Here is a 19,103-nt window from a genome sequence, read left to right on the forward strand (position 1 = left end):
GGTCATTCCATTCCGATTTTTTCTCCCTGCTCCCTAGCCTTCAGCTCTTTCACTGGACTCATGGCAAGCTCAATCAAGTCGTCTAATGATACCCAGCCTTGTCTTCCATCAATTATAGCATGTGCAATAACCATCTTCCACTCATCCCACCACTTGTTTTCTGATTGGACAGCACACACCCTTCGTGGATCATCAGACGTTTCCGAGCCTGCCATGTTTGCGTATGGCCATATAGACCGCACCATATCATACCGCTTTGGATTCTTAAATAGAGATACAATCTGGGTATAGAATGAATTTTTTGTTTTTGGACCTGGAACAACGACACTGGAATGTGTGGAAGGAAAAGTAATCATGACACGGCCTTGGTAGTTCAGTGAGGCTATCAGTGTCCGTAGTCGGCCCTCTAAGATCTGAGTGTTCCAATTGATCACTTCCCGGGTTAGGATGAAGCTAGAAGACAATTAGCACACAGAGGCATTATACAAAATAGAAGTACCTGTTAATTTTCGAAGCAATGTGATCCTACTTACGTTTTGTTAGTAGCCGGGTCTCTGCAAAACCGATCAGCAAAAGTAGCAATGTCTCCAACAGTTCCTCCTGGAGAACCGCCAGGGCGATTGCCAACAATCTTCACGTAGTTCCATGATGAAGACGGGCCAGGGGGGCGGACTATTTGGCTCAACATATTTATCCGGATATCGAAATCAAGCTTGCGAACGCCGGTAATATCCCTTACCCCGACTATGCGCACCTCTGGCTTAGGCGGCAATGCAGCTTGTTGGACTATAAATCTTGTCAAAGCCTCTGGATTGGAGCTGAGCTCTGAAGGTGCCACAGTGATGGTGAGTCCATCTTTCGATAAGCTTGACCCAGGGATATGATAGTGGGCAAAGTTTACTGGAGGAAGATAGGAATTGGACAGAACGGGAGCTCGTGGACTTGATGGTTCCTGAGAGAGAGCAGTCGATGGCTCCGTATAGTCTGGGGGAGCATCCTGCGGAGTCGCTTGAGCACGAGGAGGAGCCGGCCGCCGTTGTATTCCAGCAACTGGTAAGGACAAACTGGATCCTGATTTCTCCATGTCTGCAAGATAGATGAGAAAATGAACAGCCTGTGGGCTGGGATTCAAATTGGTTTTATTCCGCTGTGTCTGGCCGTGATATCAGGACATATATACCATCACCAGAGCTTGTTGCGTCGAGTTGCTTAGCCACAGCTGGCAGAGACGCCTTGAAAAATCGCCCACAAGGGGTAAGGCGCAAGAGAGTGAATTGTGCTGCCTGGCTCGAGAGTGACCATCTTCTATACGAGGTCCTGGAGCTGCCATCCTTGTTCATACTCAAATGTTCAAGCCACAGTTTGATGTCTTTTTCTTTTCTTTTCTTTTTCTGCGAGTTGCGGCTGAGGCGCGTGTTTGCACTGTTTGCATGCTCACCACGTCTTCAAACGCAACAGGAAGATGAACATCCTCAACGTCGACAAGCTTGACGGCGATGGCTTCTTCGTCTCCTCCAGAGTCTTGTGTGCAGCTCTACGCTGAGCTGCTGGCTAATATACGGCAGATACGTTTTTACGTTACCACTAAAGATGCCGTACGGAACGACTCTCGACCGGTGGTCACTCTCGATAGCTCGCGCTCTCTTGTGACAGTATCGCATTCCGACAAGACCCTTACACTTAAGCTCCCTCTATCTATATCTGCCCGAGCTAGAGAACATCTGGCGACGAGTCAGGCTACTTCGCACGGCGGAGAGAACGAATACTCCTTTCGCCTTCCGATAGATGAAGCAAGTTCCGCTGTAGATGTCACCTCAAGCCACGATTATACCTCAATGAGCCCTTGGCCAGCGAAGAATATGACGGCACAAACATGTATTTGTTGCCGCTGCTGCGCAAATATATTATTTTCCCCAAGAGAGGCCCAAAATATTATATGGAAGGATCTCCCTAGCGCAGACTGGGCCGAAATGATGGACCTATGGCATTGTCATAAGCCTGACCCGATACCTAGCAAAGACGGAGATACGGACTTTACGAGCCTGAATGGGGATACCAAGGGCTATGGTGCTTCGAACCGAGTCGTTTGCAAGCCTGGAACAGTCTTTGTCAACATTACTTCGTTTGTTATGACACAAGGCGACTGTCAGGGGGCGAAAATGACGGTAAGAAACTGTCCCTTGCACATAGCGGACTTCAAGTACCCCAACAAGCCTTTCGTTCTAGGGAAAAAAAAAAATTATTATCAGATTACAGTTATTGTGGCGCGATGGCTACATGGCCTATTTTGGATATTGCCAGGAGCTTTATTTAATCATTGGGCAAGAAGAAGGAGATTGGAGCTTCCACCGTGGTCCGATTTCCGATACAATTGCCCTAGACCAACAGGGCCGATATCCTCGGTTTTAACCCAGAGCTTTGAACACCACCCAGAGCTGCAGAGATGAACACTCAAACAGCACAGGTCACAAGTAGCGTGTGTTGAAGCAATACCATCATCCTCCTTAACTTCACACTTTTCTGGGCCTCGTGTCTAGGAATTGGTGACTGGAAAGAGATGGATGATAGTATCGTTGATCGCATCTACTGGTCTCTTGTGCTGCTGGATGTTCACGCTCACATCCCTGGGCAGTACTAAAGGCAGAGGGGTTAAAGATCCGCAGATATCAGCTGTCTAGACGTATTCCATGCATTGAATTCAGCCAGAGTCCCCTTGGCCAATTTGAGATACAGTCTAAGATACATACATGAGATCAAGGCCTCGCCCACTGTGGTTTGTGGCAAAATTAACCTCTTCATTATATGCACCCTCCGTCGATAGCGGCCGAAAATATTGCCACCTGGCTCTGTCTTTGAATCTATGAGTTTCTTCTGCTCGTTTGTCTCAGTGGCTAATGTATGATACCTATCAATTATAGATTGCAAAAGGCGATTCGTCTTTCGACCAAGGAATCAATTCCTTTCCACCACATTCTGTGCCAAATCTTTGTTGTAAGTCCTGCGGTTCAACCGTTGGCGAAATGCAAAACTCGCTTCAGGGGATTGAACTATTCAAAGCCAGCGTTTCCATATCACACCAAGAAAATTGCGCTTCAGGCACTTGTATCGACAAGAACTTACTGGAAAATTATCCGCCTGAGTTAATTGTCGGATTTCAGCTGCTTGAATCCGTCGAGCGTTCAGGAACAAGGAGGTTTGCAATACACTGTGGTTCCGCGGATAACCAGCAACATAATGGTCTATTGGTATGATTACCCCGTCCGTAAAACAAGGGGAGATAGTTATATTTAACCACTTTCTTAAGGCATGGGTCTTCAACACGGATTTGCGATACTCCTTCAAGGATACCTCCAGCGCCAGCCGCTCTATATCTGCCAAGTGTGCAATGAAAGTGTTCTACAAGCATGTGGCCAATGTGCAACCCCTGGTAAACCCAGATCTGGGAATGCCATCTGTCACATCCTTGGAAGAACTGCGTCTTCCGCTTCACATATATCACTGCATAAAAACTGTGCTGGAAAAGAGCACTAGTCTATTGCCTCCATCAGGCAGGAAGTTTGGGGAATGGGAGATCGGACTTCTTGACCTTGAATCAGCCTGATATGACTCGTATATGATACAGTTATCAAGCGCCGATATCTCTCCCGCAATAATGCGGTTTGAATCGATTCAGGACTCTCAGGTTCAGGTACCTGAGTCTACCAGTCAGCCAGCCTGGTCTCTCTGCCGTCATTTATGCTTTCCCTACCCAGCTGCATGAAGATCCATGACTTGCCAGGTTCTGTGCCCCAGCACCGACCAATTCTCAACCTTCTGGCATAACTCTATCCTGCAGCTTTCCAACCCCGGTGGCTTGCTGTGTCCCGGCGCTGAGGTTCGAGCTCTAACTCGACTGGCCAACCGCGTGGTAGGATTTTTTTTTCAAGCACATAACCTATCAGCTGAAGGGCTAGGCTGCAGCCTTGGGTATACGAGACTGAACAGCTGAGGGAACTCCAGCCAGCCGAGTAAGGGCTATCATAAATTGTTCTGCAGCCACCTCCGCCACCTCCTTCCCTCCAGCAGCATCCTTCAGCTTGCATATTCCGATAGCTGAGATGTTCTGGGATAGATATCCGAAGAATCCGAAATGCTGTATCAAAAGCCCCCTGCCAAAAGACTGTAATAAGAAAATCTCAAGACAAAGTTATGCTGTTTATAGCTCTTGAAGGTGTAAGGGGGAAGCACAGAGCCGAATGAACTCCGAATGTAAAAGCCATATTCTGTCGAGAAGTATAACAGACACTCCCAACCGGGTCAACCTTCCATAGAATATACGAAAAGCATTATGGCAATGTTACTGTCCTAATAGTTAGTTTCTCCCGGCTGTCATCTTGTCCTCAACGCGTCAAGCGACACAAAGCATGCTCGCGAAGTCTATTTTTATCCATCGTCTGTACACCGCGCTTCGTCTCGTCGCTTATTCGTTTATTCCGACCCCAGCATATGCAAGGAAGACCCCAGCAAAACAACTGCAGCGGCTTTTCGACCGACCAGGCCAGACATCGGCCTTTCTATCCCTCTGCGCAGGCTAGTGCATGGTGTCAGCTTGTTTATCGCTGAAGGATGGCTCACTCTCGCTTATCTGGACGTTAACTAGCTACCTAGTTATTCCCCCGTTAGCTGTCACATCAACAGCACATACTCTTACCCTCCTCCAACACCCCAAGTCAGCTGGTGGATGACAGCCTTGGTGTATCCATGAGCTTAACTATCCCTGACCGGGCGTCGATACCCTTTGAGGCTGGAAGATGCTGTCCCCTGGTTGGTTGTCATAGGTTGCCGGGCAGTGGACATTTACTATTTGCAGGTTCCAAAGCTGGTGGAGGAGGGTTGACATGGCTAAGAAGCTACCGTTGACAACGTCTGCATACCGAATTTACAAAGTAGATGACGGAGATGGCTGAGAATTCCCTCCTTCCAATTCCATTGAATGCATCCTGGCGTCCTTGAGGAACCAATGTTGAGTGGTACGCTAGAGAACTATTCACATCAACTCCAGCCGAAGTTCTCTAACCGAATCACAAAAATCACGGGCAAAAGCTATCAAAGAAGTGAAAAAAAAAAAAAAAGGTTCCATTCAGGACTCCAAGAATATCTCGAAAAAACCCCACAGTAAAAACAGGTGAAATTGAACATTGCCAACGCCGGTACCGCCATCTTCCCTGTCAACAGGGAGCGTTGAAGCAACCTCAAGAATCATATTAATCATACATTGATGCAGGTGATGGGTAGGTAGGAATGCCATCCTCTACCCGTGAAATGCAGCACTATCTCCGCCAGGAAAGGGAAGAAAAATATAAAGTAATAAAAAAAAAAAAAAAAAAAAAAAAAAAAAAAAAAAACATCCTTTGGGAGCCATGTGTTCACGCAACCTTCCGCCATCACCCAAAAGCATCAGGATCCAGCAGACTGATCGATGTGTCCAAAACGAAAAGATTTGTCTTTCTCCCCTTTTTGCGCAATTCTCCACACCAAGCTCGAATCGATTGAACGCCGTTGGATTTGTATCGACCAGTCGATTCTGGCAACCTCGACGACCAGGTTGAACGGCATCTATGAGCTCGAACTCATTTCTATTCCCGCCGTGAGCTCCATTGCCCATTCTATGCTTCAATTCTGAGGTCAGGGAGCAGCGTCTCTTATTGCCCACTGAACACAAGCGTACCTCAATCTATCAACACGATGTGCCACACACATGGCAGTTTTTGCCAGGGATTACCCATGTGTCTTCTCCGTTCGACTTGCAGCTTGGACAGAGTACTCCTGGCATCTAGATGGGACACCCGTCAGTATGCGTTTTCACTTCGAGGTTCGGTATAAAAAAAACTTACTGGAGACATGTGGTTTCGAATTCGGGATTGTGATTGAATGTGACTCTGCTTAGCGGCGTTCCCAACTGGCCTGAGACGAGCGACTGCAACCATTGTGAATAAAGGGCTCCGCTCTTCCTCTCTGCAATATAAACAACAATGTTCCTCCAAAACCCGTGGGTTCACACAGCTCGGATACCTGTGCTCGTCACTTTCTCGTTCTCCGTCTTTCTCCCTTGGGTATGTGTTATGTGTGGAATGAATGTCGATGGGCAGATGTCTTTATTTATATACCGAAGTCGTCCTCTTTAAGATTCAGGAGGGGAAAAGGAGAAGGTCGGCGCAATGTGACGAGGAAAGCTTTCAATTAGCGCTATGGCAGCCGTGAGGAAGAAATATTTTTGGATGGACTGCTGTTCTTTTTCTTGTGTTGTTTGACGGGGGAGGCTGCGTTTAGAATCTCTCTCTTTTTTTTCTAAGGAGATATATATTGGTCGACTGGAAATTTTTGCCTTCATCAAGGAAACAACGGTGCCTGTAGAGAGCGGAGGCAGGCGAGCTTTATATCTGTGATACCCACCAATTTCCCCAAGTTCGCGGTATGTACTATTTATCCTCTGCAAGGCTCCACGATCGGCGCTACCAACAAGGGGACCAAATGGGTACTGATACATTTGCCGACATGCACAAGGTTAAATTTGCGATGTGATGTCAGAAAGCTGGTTTAGCTCGGGCGAGGGTCCCCAACATTGCAGCTATCCAATCTATTGGATATCCCTATCTCCCAGACAGGCGGAGCGAATCGCGATTCTTCACCCTTTTTTTCTTCTTCTTTAAAAACATTATTCAAGCTAAGTATGTCCAGCACTGCCGTTGTTCCTTTTCCCTTTTTTGCATCAACCCAGAAAAAAAAAATGAAAATGAAAAATATAACTATTTCACACTCTCGCTGGGGTTGTTTCCCACCCCCCTTGATCTTCGGCTGCGCTTCTTCTTCGGAGATGGGAGATACATCAGGAATACAGGAATACCTTCATACAGATGAGTTGTCATAAACTCCCCCCTCAATCCTCCCCCAAATCTAATTTCAGGCCGCCACGAAACCCACTAGAGGGAGACAGATATCCTCCCTAGCGTCGACGCCCTGTGGATTCAGATGGCTGATGGTGAAAAAATAATTAGAATTCTCCAAAAAAACAACAAATGCTCCAAACTATCAAGTCTGTCAGCAGAATTTCAGGGCCAAAAGAGCCAATCCCGGCCCTGTGGGGCTTTCATCCTGGATATGCTTCTCTCCCCTGTACGGAGTATGCTGTACTATTACCGCCCGTTCGCCTCTTGGTCTCGTTCAATCTGTCCTTTTTCGCTCTCTTGCTCGCTGGCTAGCAAAAGCCAAGATCTAACTCCAAGTGCGAGTTCGAGTCGCGCCCCTCATGCGGTCCACCGCTGTCCGCGCGGTGAATTTGGCGGGCTTCCCCCACGAGAGTACCAAACCGTTCAAAAGCAGGATGACGACACTCTATGGTTGTTTCAGTCGCCTGAGCTGTCTATCGACACTCATCTGGACCTGTCGACCGTTGATGACCATATCCAAAGCGAGTTCGAGCATACGAGGTGCTGTCAGGTAAAATGGCTTCGAATCCACGAATGAAACCAAGCTAATATGACACTATCCATGATTCTCTCCTTCGTCACATTTTTCCTTACCCTGGGCCTTTCTCCTATGTTCCAGATTTTTTTCTGGAGTCAAGGATGCGTACGGGAAGTATCCAACCAGCTCGGCTCCTTTGTTTGCTGCTAAGCTTGCACATTAAGCCCAAATGACATTAATTATGACACACGGAAACTCTGGGTTTCTCTATGTTGAATAACGCTCACGCAGGCCCTCTGCACCTTGATCGGTCAATAATGATGGCCCACAGCTAGTACGACCTCACATGGGGCAATCCACCAGTTACAATCGCTAGCGGCTAACGGCCGACCGCATAATGACGAGGGTGGCACGAGCGAAATGTGACAGCTCGAGTCAGGGATTGCCAAAACCCTGCATCATAGCCTACGTCTTAAGCATTCCCAGGAAAAAAGAAGGAAAAAAAAAGAGTGAGTGAGAGTGAGAGACAGAGTGAGAGATGCAACCAATTTGATACGGCATTCTTCGGACCCCAGCAACAGTAGTATATATTACCCAAATAAGGCATCTGGATCAACCCCCTTCCTTTCAAGCGACAAGACCTCCCTATGGGGTTTACGCAAGTGTGACCGCTGGACACGGAGTACCATCCCGCAGTCAAGTCCGAGGGAAGGCCAGGGAGGAATCTCCCCACATAGCTGCGTCGCCACTCTTCGCAATAAGTATATCTCACATCGATATTTATGATGACTATTTACGGCGTAAGGGAGTACCGGAGCGCACACAGGACAAGGCCCGCCTTGCGGTAGGCGACGGTTATATACACATTTATGAGCAAGCCGAACTCTTTCGGTTTGAACGAAGCACCCTTCTTGGACTTCTCTCGATGGAGACTCCATGATGAACCACATTTTCTTGTTATTTGTTTTTCCTTGCTCTCCCTCTACAAAATTACAGTCTTTGATGATAACTCTTGTCGAGCGGCGCAGCATCACATCCAAAGAAAAACCTTACAGATACGGCCAAGAAAGGTCCCCAAGGTCCCAGGGAGGATTTGACAAATAAAAGTTTTTTGTATTTTACCTCTGCGGCCCTTTGCCTTCCCCGAGTACCGTCGCTTTGGGGAGCGGATCTCTGCTCAAAAAAGGTTCCTTTGCATTAGCCAGACCGACATGTTATCCGTACCATGTACCTTTTCCAGTACATGCGCCCCTATCATTTATCCATGACAAAGGGCCAAGAGATCGATGGATTTAAGCTATTCTAGCCTTCTTTTTTCGTCTTCTTTTATACAGGAAAAGGGGGGAAATCAAATGCGACGTTTCGTCGACAAACTAGGTACCATCTTTCCGTCAACTATCGACATGGAAGCTGATACTCCATACGGTTCATGCAATGAATCGACATGGTGCACACTTGGCGGCAAATGGTGGCTTGAAACAATATGGGATGCATGTCCTTTTCCATGCCTCCGTATAAATGGAGCCCGACCTGGCCGTACACCCCGGCCATACCATGTCTGCCTGGATAGCTGAAAGCTTGGGAGAAGCCAAAACTCGTAATGTTCGGCGTGCTTCTGTCCGTTGACGGCCTGATCCTGGCTGCTGATTTTTTTTTTTGGACTTGTGAAGCACGCAAAACAGTGTAGGGATACGCCTGTCTGGGTGCCGAGCCTTCATGTTATACGATCTTACAGGGCAGGGTTGTATCCACCTTTGGATCAACCACTGCAACGGAACCTGAAATTAGAATTGACGCATTCCTATTTCAACATTTACTATACGGAGTACGGAACCTAGGTATGCACTACTGCTGGTCATATGCAATTAGACATATATTCTCATGTATATGTACGGCACTCTCGGAAACAGCAAGTGCCTGAACTATCCAGCAGCTATAATGGATATACTGAATATATTGGCTCCATTTAATATAGTTACCACGAAAATGCGGTATGTCGCCGTCAAAAAAACGCTGTGCAGCGAAATTTGTCAAAAGTCGCGACCTTCCTCCTTTCCTCTCTTTTTTTACTTCAAATTTTCGACAGACTAGAACTAAGGTCTAACGCACTATGTGAGCTAGCAGGCTTTTACTGACCAGTCGTTCAGATACTCCGTAGGAAAAAGTCCGTAGTCGAAATATGAGCTGAATCGAGTAAAGAGGAAATCCTTTACTCTTCGCGCTTCGATATCCGAACCAAAAGTATTCCATCGGTTGGTTTCCCATTGGTATCGAATAACCGAATGAACCGGAAACCTTGACGTAGGCGATCTAGCCTTATACAAGCCCATGCAAGCAAATCGTCAATACCGATTTTATCGTCTTTAATCTTGAACCTGCCAAGGAATATCGGTCAGCGGGGTTGTCCTTAGTCAGTGACGAGACCGTCTGATGAACGATTAAGGAGTGGATTGAAGCAGAAAGGAAAGGAAGAACAATGAGTAGAGTGGGGGTTGCCGGTGGTGGCTTTGTGGAGGGAACGGGGACAGCAGATTCAACGCGTTTGATAGCCGTCTGGTTCGTTTACTCCCAGCCCAAAGAGGAAAGTAAGTGAGAAAGAATGGAGGGATAGAATCGTTTTGCTTCTGTCGCAGGCACATCACTGCGGCTTTTTTCCTTTTCCCCTTTTCTTTTTTCATGTCTTTTGGGTACGGCTCAGAGTGTCGGGTGAATTACTCCGTCCCCTCACCAGCTTGGGACAGTAAACTCTTGCCCGCACGCCGTACTCTAGACATCCCTACGAGGGCGTATGTATGTGGGAGTCACCAGGTGATTCCGCCATGAAAAAGGAATCACATTGGCATGTGGAGACGTCGACATATATCAGCACTCATCCACATCTCCTCGCGATGCGGCGCTGTTTGTGATATGCAGGTCGGATGGAAAAAGGGGTGATTGGCTGGGCTTTCACTAACCTGACAAAAGAGAGCTCTTCAAGAATCCCAGGAGCGCTTGGGAATTGGAGGATTTGGCCTCCAAAGTCCGGATCGGCGCCACTGCAAGTTTTAGTTCGACATTTGTAATTGGGGTCACTGCTGTCATAATCCTTGCTGGTAGCATGGATGCTGTCCTTGGGTCGTTCAACATGCAAATGACAGGCTACATATGGATGGAAACTTTTGTGATTTGACTTCCCATCCCCCGCCATTATGTTCTGTCCTGCATAGATTTCAATAGACAAATTCACTTTGCGTCGAACACTCGTACTTGCCTGCACACCATTAGGACCCCCGTCGTTGACAGCGGCCGCCATCTGCTCCTGCGGCGATGAGCTTGTCGAACTGCTGCGAGCAGCCGATCCACGATACTCCGAGGGTTTCAGCACCCATCCCCCACTTCCTGCGAACATCCCTTTGTTCAGCATCATTCCTTTGTCGTAGCGTTGCCAGTTGAGAGCAGCAACTTGAATGCCTTGACGCCAGGCAAAAGATGGGTCTAAATTCGAGGAATCTACTCGCATTCCTGAGGGATAAGTTCGCATCATAAATTCTTTGTTGTGATCGAATAATGCTTGACGTTCCTTTTCATGTGCAGCTTTCACTGCAGCTTCTGAGAGCGAGAATATATGATGTGGTATCTTCGCCTCTGTGAGAACGTACAAGTTAATATTTGGTATCCGTAGATTATACTCCGTAGGGAATGTATCACTTTCTTGCTCAGAACAAGAGTATTTTTTTTTTTTCTTTTGGACACAGCAACCAACGAGTTCAATCTCTTTCACGTCCTCAAGTTACAGGCCAACACAAGCCAATGGCTCTCTCTTTTGTTTTTTCGGGGGTCATTTTAAAATGGTCTAGCAAAATGGCCAATGCACCAGGTACGGAGAACGGCAACGGGAGGTGGGCTAAAATTAAACTTGAGTGAAGCTTACCAGGTTGAGAAAAGTTATGAAAAGTATAACCGCGCGTGAATATTCCGAGTCGGCTAAGGGACTGAATGATCTTTTGAGGCTTTGTTTTCGTCGACGTCGATCCAGCTACGAACTTATTCTGAGCTCCGTCACCGTCTCCGCCCACAGTCTGAAGGTCGACGACCTCGATAGACCCTTCGGCGGGCGGGGTATCATCTTTATCAGGAGATACCCATTTCACCTTTATCAGGATTTTATTCCTCAGGGAGCCTGGGTTAGAAAGATGGTTTAAGTCTCCATTGGCAATCTGGGCATCCATTTCAGGTGTGAGCTCCACAAGAAGCCCTTCCCATGCTTCAGTTATGATATCAACCATAACCTCTTGCTGTTCATGAGAAGCATGCACCTCCAGACTGACGATCACTGGCAGGTCGCTCGTTACAAATGCATTATCACGGATTGTGTAACATACATCACGGAATGTTACTTCTTTAGTTAGTGTATGACCATGAAATACTCGGGGTTCACAGCGTGTTGCATCTGTTGCTGGGGCCTTAGCAGGCACAGCATCAGGTGTGCTTCTGGTGCTGAGTTTATCAAAGCGATCTGAAAGAGATGACAAGCTGAACAGGCCAGCGCTCTCTTTTTGAGCCTTTTCGTGTCTCTTCTTGTGCATCTTTTTGTGACCATCTTCTGGATTGTCTTCTGACTCGGAGCTCGATGAGTCTGGTACACCGTCCCAGACATCAATCTCAAGACATCTACAGCCGCCGAGTAGAACCTAATAAGCTAGTTAGCATCGTAAATGCAATATTTGGGGTCTTATTTTGCAGAGCAAAACAGCCTAAATAGGTAAATCCGAATCAAGGGCAGAAGTGGACATGAGCTTCCGGGTCAACCTATTGGCCGGGCTTTAAAATTGAACGTAGAAGGGAAAGAAAGTGAAGGAGAGGGACAAGTGCAAAAGCGGGGGTAAAACTAGCCAATATTCGTGCTGAAAAAAAGAGGGAGGGAGAGAAAGAAAAAGAAAAGCTGCATTGATCAGCGAATTTTGATCTTCAACCCATTGCAGTCACTAGTGTGTGTGTGGAAGTCCGAAGCATACAACTGCGAACTTTAGCCTCTTTTTTCATGGCTCAAGATCGTATTATGCGAGAAATACACTTCCTGCTGGCTGGCTTCTGATGACGGGCAGAACATTCCATGCTGAAGATTTCCGTCTGCGCACACACACACACACACACACCTCACCCCAGACGGGTATCTAAATGGGGAGGCAGATCGGCAGCATGGACCATGTTGAAGCGTTATAAATGCCCAAGAAGAAAAAACATAAAATAAAGAAATGGTGGTTAGGAGAGGAACAGGAGAAGAAGGGGAGAAGAGGAAAGGCGAAAAGGAATCATTAAAACAAATCCAGCCACATACGTTTTTATATACTTCTGTACTGGAATCGCTGTATAGCTGGTTGCCAGTCAAGTAGGTGTTATGGCTTGAATTAATGAAATAATTGGGCATGGGAAACGATAGATCCTCTTCGTACGCCTGTGTGTCCGAAAACTGCGGCATTGCTAAGGCAGTTGACATGTATTCCAGGAAGCTTGAGAAGCTGTCGAGAACGCCATGCTGCTGGCCACTGCGAGGCTGGTCAGCTTTGAAATGCTGGTCCTTTTGGATATCCTGCAAGAAATGAGCAGAGGCAGAGAGGGTTGCACCGTCCGGTCCTGTAGGCGTCTGTCCCTGTGGCTGCAGCGACTCGTAGATGCGCTTCAGATGGGCCAGGACGGCAGGATTAAAAGAGTCGACTTTGTACGTTGACGGCGCTGCTGGAGCAGATGTCGTTGGAGATGCCATTTTGGGAACACGCAGGCTGTTTGTAAAAGGCCCTCGCGGCAAAGCTGAGCAGCGGTCCTCTATGCCATGCTAAAAGCGCTTCTAAGGGGCTTCTTCTGCTTCTAGACAGCGCGTAGTTGGATATCGAGCTCCAAGTTCGACGTCTGGTCCTGTTTGTTTATATGGTGGTGAGAAGGGATGAAGTTGAAGTTGGCGTTGACGCTGACGCTGACGATGTTCCGGCCTTAAAGTGGGAACCCGCGGGTTTCATTGGCTTCTTCCGTCGTCACCACCAACAAACAACACCACCACCACCACTCACCATCTAACTACAGGTACTGCTGCTGTCACTGCTACAGTGTACTCCGTACCATTAACTACAACGGACAGGGAGTAGGTGAGTAATGGTTTGTCCAGCACGGGCCCAGTTGCTAACACCTGCTGCCAGGACCCTCTATCCCCGCCTGGCTTTCGGGAGGTGGGCAGGCCACCTTGGAATGCTCCCGAATGTCCCGGAGGAGGGCCCCCCCCGTATTGAGAGCCTTCAGCTTCGGAGCTGGCCTGCCTGGGGCTAAGTGGTGGCCTCTACTTCCGTGCTGATTGACTGGTTGCTTGAATTTGGTGTCCGAGGAGAACTGGGCATGGGAATTTAGCCAAGCTCAGCCCGTTCAGCTCTTAACTATATGTTTGGCTTGGGCGGTGCGATTTTCCCCGTGCTGGCTGCAACCTCTAGGGTTTCCTGCGGCAAGGCGACGAGATAGAATGAGAGCGAGCCGTCTGTTTGTCTTTTCGAACCAAAGAGCCGTGGATCAATATTTGCCATCACTGGAGTGAAAGTAACGGGAGGTGAACCATGAACCCTGGGCATGTTTTCGCTTAGGCATAAACATGTTGGGCCGCCTTGATGAAACCGGCTTACCTTGCTTATTACATGTACGGAATCCAACCGGCATATCTCTTAAGTCCATGTGAACGAGCAGGACACAGCTGAGAATATCAGTCGCATCCTGTACCGCGTCTGAAGATCGAAATAACCTCAGCCTGGAGTGAGTGTGTCAATGCTAATGCAGCAGACAAGCGGTATTTGGGACCGGCAATACTGCAAGCAGGTGTTTGAGAGAGGGTTGCCTTCGAGGCGTGTCTGGCTTACCTCTGCCATTTTCCAGTTACAAAGGAAGTATACATACGAAGTGTCCAAGCCCGAGTTCTTTAGAGGCAATTTTCACCGGGATTTGATTTACCCTCCCGCTCATGCATAGCCCTTTTTTTGGGGGGGTTTCATTGGCGTACTTCCCCGCTGCGGACCATGCTGATGAGGTTGTCTTCAAATGCTCCTGCAATTCTTGCATCATGCAATTACATATCAACCGAAAGGATACACGCAGCAACATCAGTGTTCCCCTCTGATACGCTCACTTCCGCGTCCTATTTCTGTCATTTTAGCCGAAGATGCGTTTTGCAACCCTGGTTTGTTATTCGCCCAATCGCTCTCATGCGTGGAATAGGAGGTCACACCAGGCCTCTACATGGCTGATCTCGAGCCCCCGCACTAACTACCTCGCGGGGTTGGTTCGGGCCGCAGCAGTTAGATCTGTGGATGAGGATCCTTCTAAATTGACCCTGTATGGAGCGACCAACCGCAGGAATTGGCGCAGGGTCAGAGCTGAGAATGTAAACAAAAAAGGGGATCAACGGGTATCCTGCTGTCCCGCCCACCCAACATTTCCAGCTCTCCTCTTTTTTCTTTCTTTCTTTTCTTTTTTTTATAGAAATAATTGTTTCCTTGCTGCTAAGCAAAAGACCCGCTTAGCGCCTCCTTTTTCTTCTCTTTGAAAACTGGAGGCAGTTGAGCTAGCTATCGTTTATGATACCTCGGAAAGAGTTCCTCTGTCCAGTTGCACGGAGCACCAAAAAGAAGTCAATTATCACAACGCTAAACATTCATTTCAATCAAGGCTGATTACTCACAACGGCCTCTTGCCGTTCACTCCAACGTGGTTCGGCCTAATTTCGGTTCTGCATTATTGCGATCAGACAATCGCAGTTTAGCCCAAAGCCTTACTTGCGCCATTTGCAGGACTTTTTCCACCCCTTGCCATCGTGCGGAACAAAACCGCTCCTTTGGGTAATCCGGCGTAGCTTGAGCTGCGCGGAAGGGCAGAAGATCAAAAGTGTATCTGACCTTTCGTCCAGGTGTTAAAACGCCCTCCCATACTTCATGATGAGCTAGGAGCCGCTATTGCGTCGACAACGGGTCAAGTGATACTTGATAACTAGACCTTAAACCTCGACTTGTAACTGTGTTGAGCAATTTCTCAAAACGTCACTGTTGCTGAGATGGCCGCCCAGCCAACCCCAGAAACAAAAGAAAGACGGATCAAAATCTCAAAAGAGTTCTATAGGGCAGGAAAAAGTGAGATTTCAATATAATTGTGCAGTAGCTTATCCATCTACGGGGCCCGCACATGCTTTATAAACGATTCTGGCGTATCATGTTACAGGGATATACACACCGAAAAAATAAAATCTCAAGAACGCCGGAGAAAGAAAATATTTAGTCACAAGAAGATTGGTGAACAAAGAGACCAGAGGTTGCGCAACGGAGATATCAAAATACCTCATTCTGAGGAAATGCATCTGGCAACTTTAACTATTGATGCAATAGTCGACGTATCACACGTTTAATTATTGTTGGCTTAGGGTCACGAAGTCTCACCCATTCGCCATTAAAGGCATTAACCAGCCAGTCAGAAAGACCTAACGGGTAGAAAATTAGAGCTATGGCCTAGGAAGCTAAGGTTAAAAATACTTACGTTGATGAACCATTTTATAGGCATGGTGGAAGTAGATTCCATGATTTGAATCTGGGAATACGTGCATATCATAGTTGTGTACGCCCAGGATGTCCAGTTTGTCCAGTAGCGTGAGAGTGTTCTGGAAATGGACATTGTCATCTGCTGAACCGTGCATTATCAAGAATCGAGTATTCTGTGATAAATTTGTGGCATTTGATATAGATGCGTTCTCATATCCACCTTCGTTGTTTTGTGGCATGTGCATGTAACGTTCGGTATATACCGAGTCTATCAGGAAAGTTGGTCAGATTTTTGGAACGTAACAGATTGGGAACAACACTGCGTCATAATTCGGTAGATAATCTTACCATAATAACGCCAATTAGTTACTGGCGCAACTGCCATCCCATACTGGAACGTTTCCCCAGCATCTTGCTCCAAAGTTTTCAATGTCATAAATCCGCCGTAACTCCATCCCCAAATGGCCATACGGGTCCTATCAACGTACGGCTTTTTACCCCAGGCCTTTGCTGCTTGAATTTGGTCATGGGCTTCATAATGCCCAAGATTGCGTCGTACAATACATTTGAACTTGCGCCCATTGAACCCAGTACCTCGACCATCGACAGTGACGACGATATAGCCCAAGTTAGAAGCAACATAGGTCTGAAAATTGACGAGGAACTTTTTGCTAACTGTTTGAGACCCAGGGCCGCCGTAAAGTTGGAATAGAACGGGGTATTTCTTTGTTCCATCGAAGTTTGGTGGTCGGCGTTCAACCACAGGCAGTTCAAAACCATCAACAGTGATTGTTGAATAGTGTAGTGACGGGAGGCCGAACTCATTAGATAACTTGGCCAGCTTCTTGTTTTCCTCGAGGATTTCAACGAAGTTGTCCGCATTGCTTGGGGAACTGATGAGCTTCTGCCACGGGATTTGGGGCCCCTGGTATTTCAAAAGCATATATCCAGCTCCTTGTGAGAATGAGACATCATAGTATGCCGATTTGTCGGAGTCTTTTAGCATCCGAAGCTCTGAGCCATCAAGTTTGACACTGTATACATGTCTATCAATGGGGCTTTCCTTTGTAGCAACAAAGTAGACAACGTTGTTCTTCAGGTCAACGCCAGAAGGAGCGTCAACGACCTCCCATTTTCCAGTCGTAAGCATCTTTGGCTTGGGATTCTCCAATGGGGTGAAATATGCAAGGTGGATATATCCTTCATGTATAACGGTGTCAATATACCCATCATCCGGTCGGCCAGAAGAAAGATCGGCTGGTATGTATGTTGTGGTGTGTGAAGGCTCAACCCATCCACCATCAATTTCGTCGATATTGTCGGATCGAACGATTTTACCCTCTCGCTTATTGGCATCAATGACAGCCACTTTAACGATATAACTTTCACGATTCGTTTCCCGAACCAAAACCTTCCCTTTGGAACCTGGGATGACTTCCACAATGAGTCTATCATCATCCTTCAAGGCATCCTTGACATCAACCGAGAAGCTCTCTTCACGCTCGACATCGTAGAATTGGAGACTGACGGTGGGATTAGGGGTACCTGCTTTAGGGTATTTAATTCGTTGGACATATGGGTACGATTCCTCGCCAGGTTCGGGGTAATAACCGGGAGGACTCGAGAGATAGAAGTCTATGGGAAATTCAGGTACTAGGGTCTCGTTCGTACGGAGATATGATATATACTTTCCATCAAGGGACCACCAAGTGGCGCTGTTTCCTTCAAACACTTCCTCTTCGTATACCCAATCAGGGATACCGTAAAACAGGTTCGTTCCACCATCCGTTGTTATAGCCTTGACAGTCTTTGAAGTGAGATTTCTGATGTATAGGTTATTGTCCCTTGTAAATGCCACGGCATCAGAAGTGGGAGACCAGGTCGCAAGCTGTATTCTCCCATTGGGAGCATCAGGGTCAAGAGGTTGGGCTGTCTGGGTCTCGACATCGAACAACCAGTATAGCCCGGTAAAAGAATGTCTCCAATTCTTCTTTTCTCGCGTCATGGCAAGTACTGTCTTCAGATCTGGCGATGGCCAAACCTTTTCAGGGCTAATACGTTCGTCATTGACGAAGAATACCGACTCCTTCATCAAAACCATTGAATTATAGTTTGATTGCGTGCCATGGATATTTCGGACATCTTCGACATGTAGATATGGGCCTGTGCCCCCCTCACTCTTCTGTAATAGTAAGCCGTCTTCTCCCTTCGGTCCGGCAATCCAAGATATGGTGTGTTCAGCAGGCGACCACACACCCCCTATAGCATCATCTAGGGGAATCTTTTTGCCGGCAGTAGGAGTCCCAGGCTTTGTAACATCACCTTCTGGGCTAGTACTCGTCTTTTTTCCTGGAGATGTAACGAAGAACAGAAAAGCAACAGCCCAGCCTCCAACACAAAGAGCAACCAGCAACCAGAATACAATTAGTGTTCTTCTCTGACTACTCTTCCCGTTTGATGGGATATAGTTGTCTTCTTCCCAGTCTTCTTCGACATCGTCACGGTATTTCTCTGCGTAGTTGTCTTGGGTACGGGCGTTGTGATTACGAGCTGGTTTGGAGGGTTCCGTAGTCGCGTGGCTTGCTCCTTCGACGAGAGTAAGGGATATAGAGGCCGTTGAGGACGAATCGATCGAGTCTCGAGCACGGGATTCAGGAGCGGTAAGGGGCATAGCCTCCTCGTCGTTGATGCGGCTGCCGACTCCCATCATGTCTAGCTTCTCTCTGACAGCGTCACGCGGACACTAATTAGCTGAGTGAAAATCAGCACAAAGCGACCATTAAAGGCTACCCAGAGGCCGGGATCATATCTCCAGGTCTTCCCCTTCACTCCAACCGCGATGATGGGTATTATCAGCAGCGGTTTGCTTGGAGTTCAGATTTCGAGGTTGTTGCGATTTGTCGTACAATAATAAGCTCTCCTGGTCGAGCTTAGCTTAGGTCAGCCGAGAAAGCTTGGCAGGGTCTCAATAAGATAGAGTTTAATACTTCCCCGGATTTTCTCTTCTTTGTCAATAACATGAATAACACTAGATGATTCTAGAGTTATGGATCGATACGGGGTCTACCGCTTGAGACTGAATTATGAAATAGGTTGCATTGCTATATTTTAAGGAAAAGCGCC

The 19,103-nt window shown here is 47.4% G+C and overlaps 5 protein-coding genes across 5 annotated transcripts; 2 read left to right on the plus strand and 3 right to left on the minus strand.

Annotated features, from left to right (window-relative positions):
• Positions 1-2: 2 nt before the first annotated feature.
• Positions 3-1,084, minus strand: TERG_02067 (uncharacterized protein; the record flags this gene model as incomplete). Its single annotated transcript, XM_003237298.1, has 2 exons — positions 3-453; positions 534-1,084. The coding sequence occupies 2 exons, from the start codon at positions 1,082-1,084 to the stop codon at positions 3-5; spliced, it is 1,002 nt and encodes a 333-aa protein (XP_003237346.1).
• A 412-nt stretch (positions 1,085-1,496) lies between these two features.
• Positions 1,497-3,601, plus strand: TERG_02068 (uncharacterized protein; the record flags this gene model as incomplete). Its single annotated transcript, XM_003237299.1, has 3 exons — positions 1,497-2,165; positions 2,919-3,245; positions 3,305-3,601. 3 exons carry the CDS (start codon positions 1,497-1,499, stop codon positions 3,599-3,601), a joined length of 1,293 nt encoding a protein of 430 aa, XP_003237347.1.
• Positions 3,602-6,833: 3,232 nt separating this feature from the next.
• TERG_11798 (uncharacterized protein) lies at positions 6,834-8,505 on the plus strand. Its single transcript, XM_047750856.1, has one exon. It carries the CDS (start codon positions 7,009-7,011, stop codon positions 7,501-7,503), a length of 495 nt encoding a protein of 164 aa, XP_047605570.1. The 5' UTR covers positions 6,834-7,008; the 3' UTR covers positions 7,504-8,505.
• A 1,147-nt stretch (positions 8,506-9,652) lies between these two features.
• On the minus strand, positions 9,653-13,532 carry TERG_02071 (uncharacterized protein; the record flags this gene model as incomplete). Its single annotated transcript, XM_047747857.1, has 4 exons — positions 12,761-13,532; positions 11,354-12,113; positions 10,398-11,067; positions 9,653-9,818 (listed from the first exon to the last, which is right to left on the minus strand). Exons 1-4 carry the CDS (start codon positions 13,184-13,186, stop codon positions 9,653-9,655), a joined length of 2,022 nt encoding a protein of 673 aa, XP_047603823.1. The 5' UTR covers positions 13,187-13,532.
• Positions 13,533-16,251: 2,719 nt separating this feature from the next.
• TERG_02072 (uncharacterized protein) lies at positions 16,252-18,690 on the minus strand (the record flags this gene model as incomplete). The annotated part of the gene is made up of 1 exon (XM_003237303.2): positions 16,252-18,690. The coding sequence occupies one exon, from the start codon at positions 18,688-18,690 to the stop codon at positions 16,252-16,254; it is 2,439 nt and encodes an 812-aa protein (XP_003237351.2).
• Between the last annotated feature and the right edge of the window lie 413 nt (positions 18,691-19,103).

Source organism: Trichophyton rubrum (genome assembly GCF_000151425.1).
Source record: "Trichophyton rubrum CBS 118892 genomic scaffold supercont2.2, whole genome shotgun sequence".
NCBI lineage: Eukaryota > Fungi > Ascomycota > Eurotiomycetes > Onygenales > Arthrodermataceae > Trichophyton > Trichophyton rubrum.

Coding starts and splice junctions, on each gene's coding strand:
- TERG_11798 (XM_047750856.1), top strand. CDS start 7,009: ATGGCTGATGGTGAAAAAATAATTAGAATTCTCCAAAAAAACAACAAA.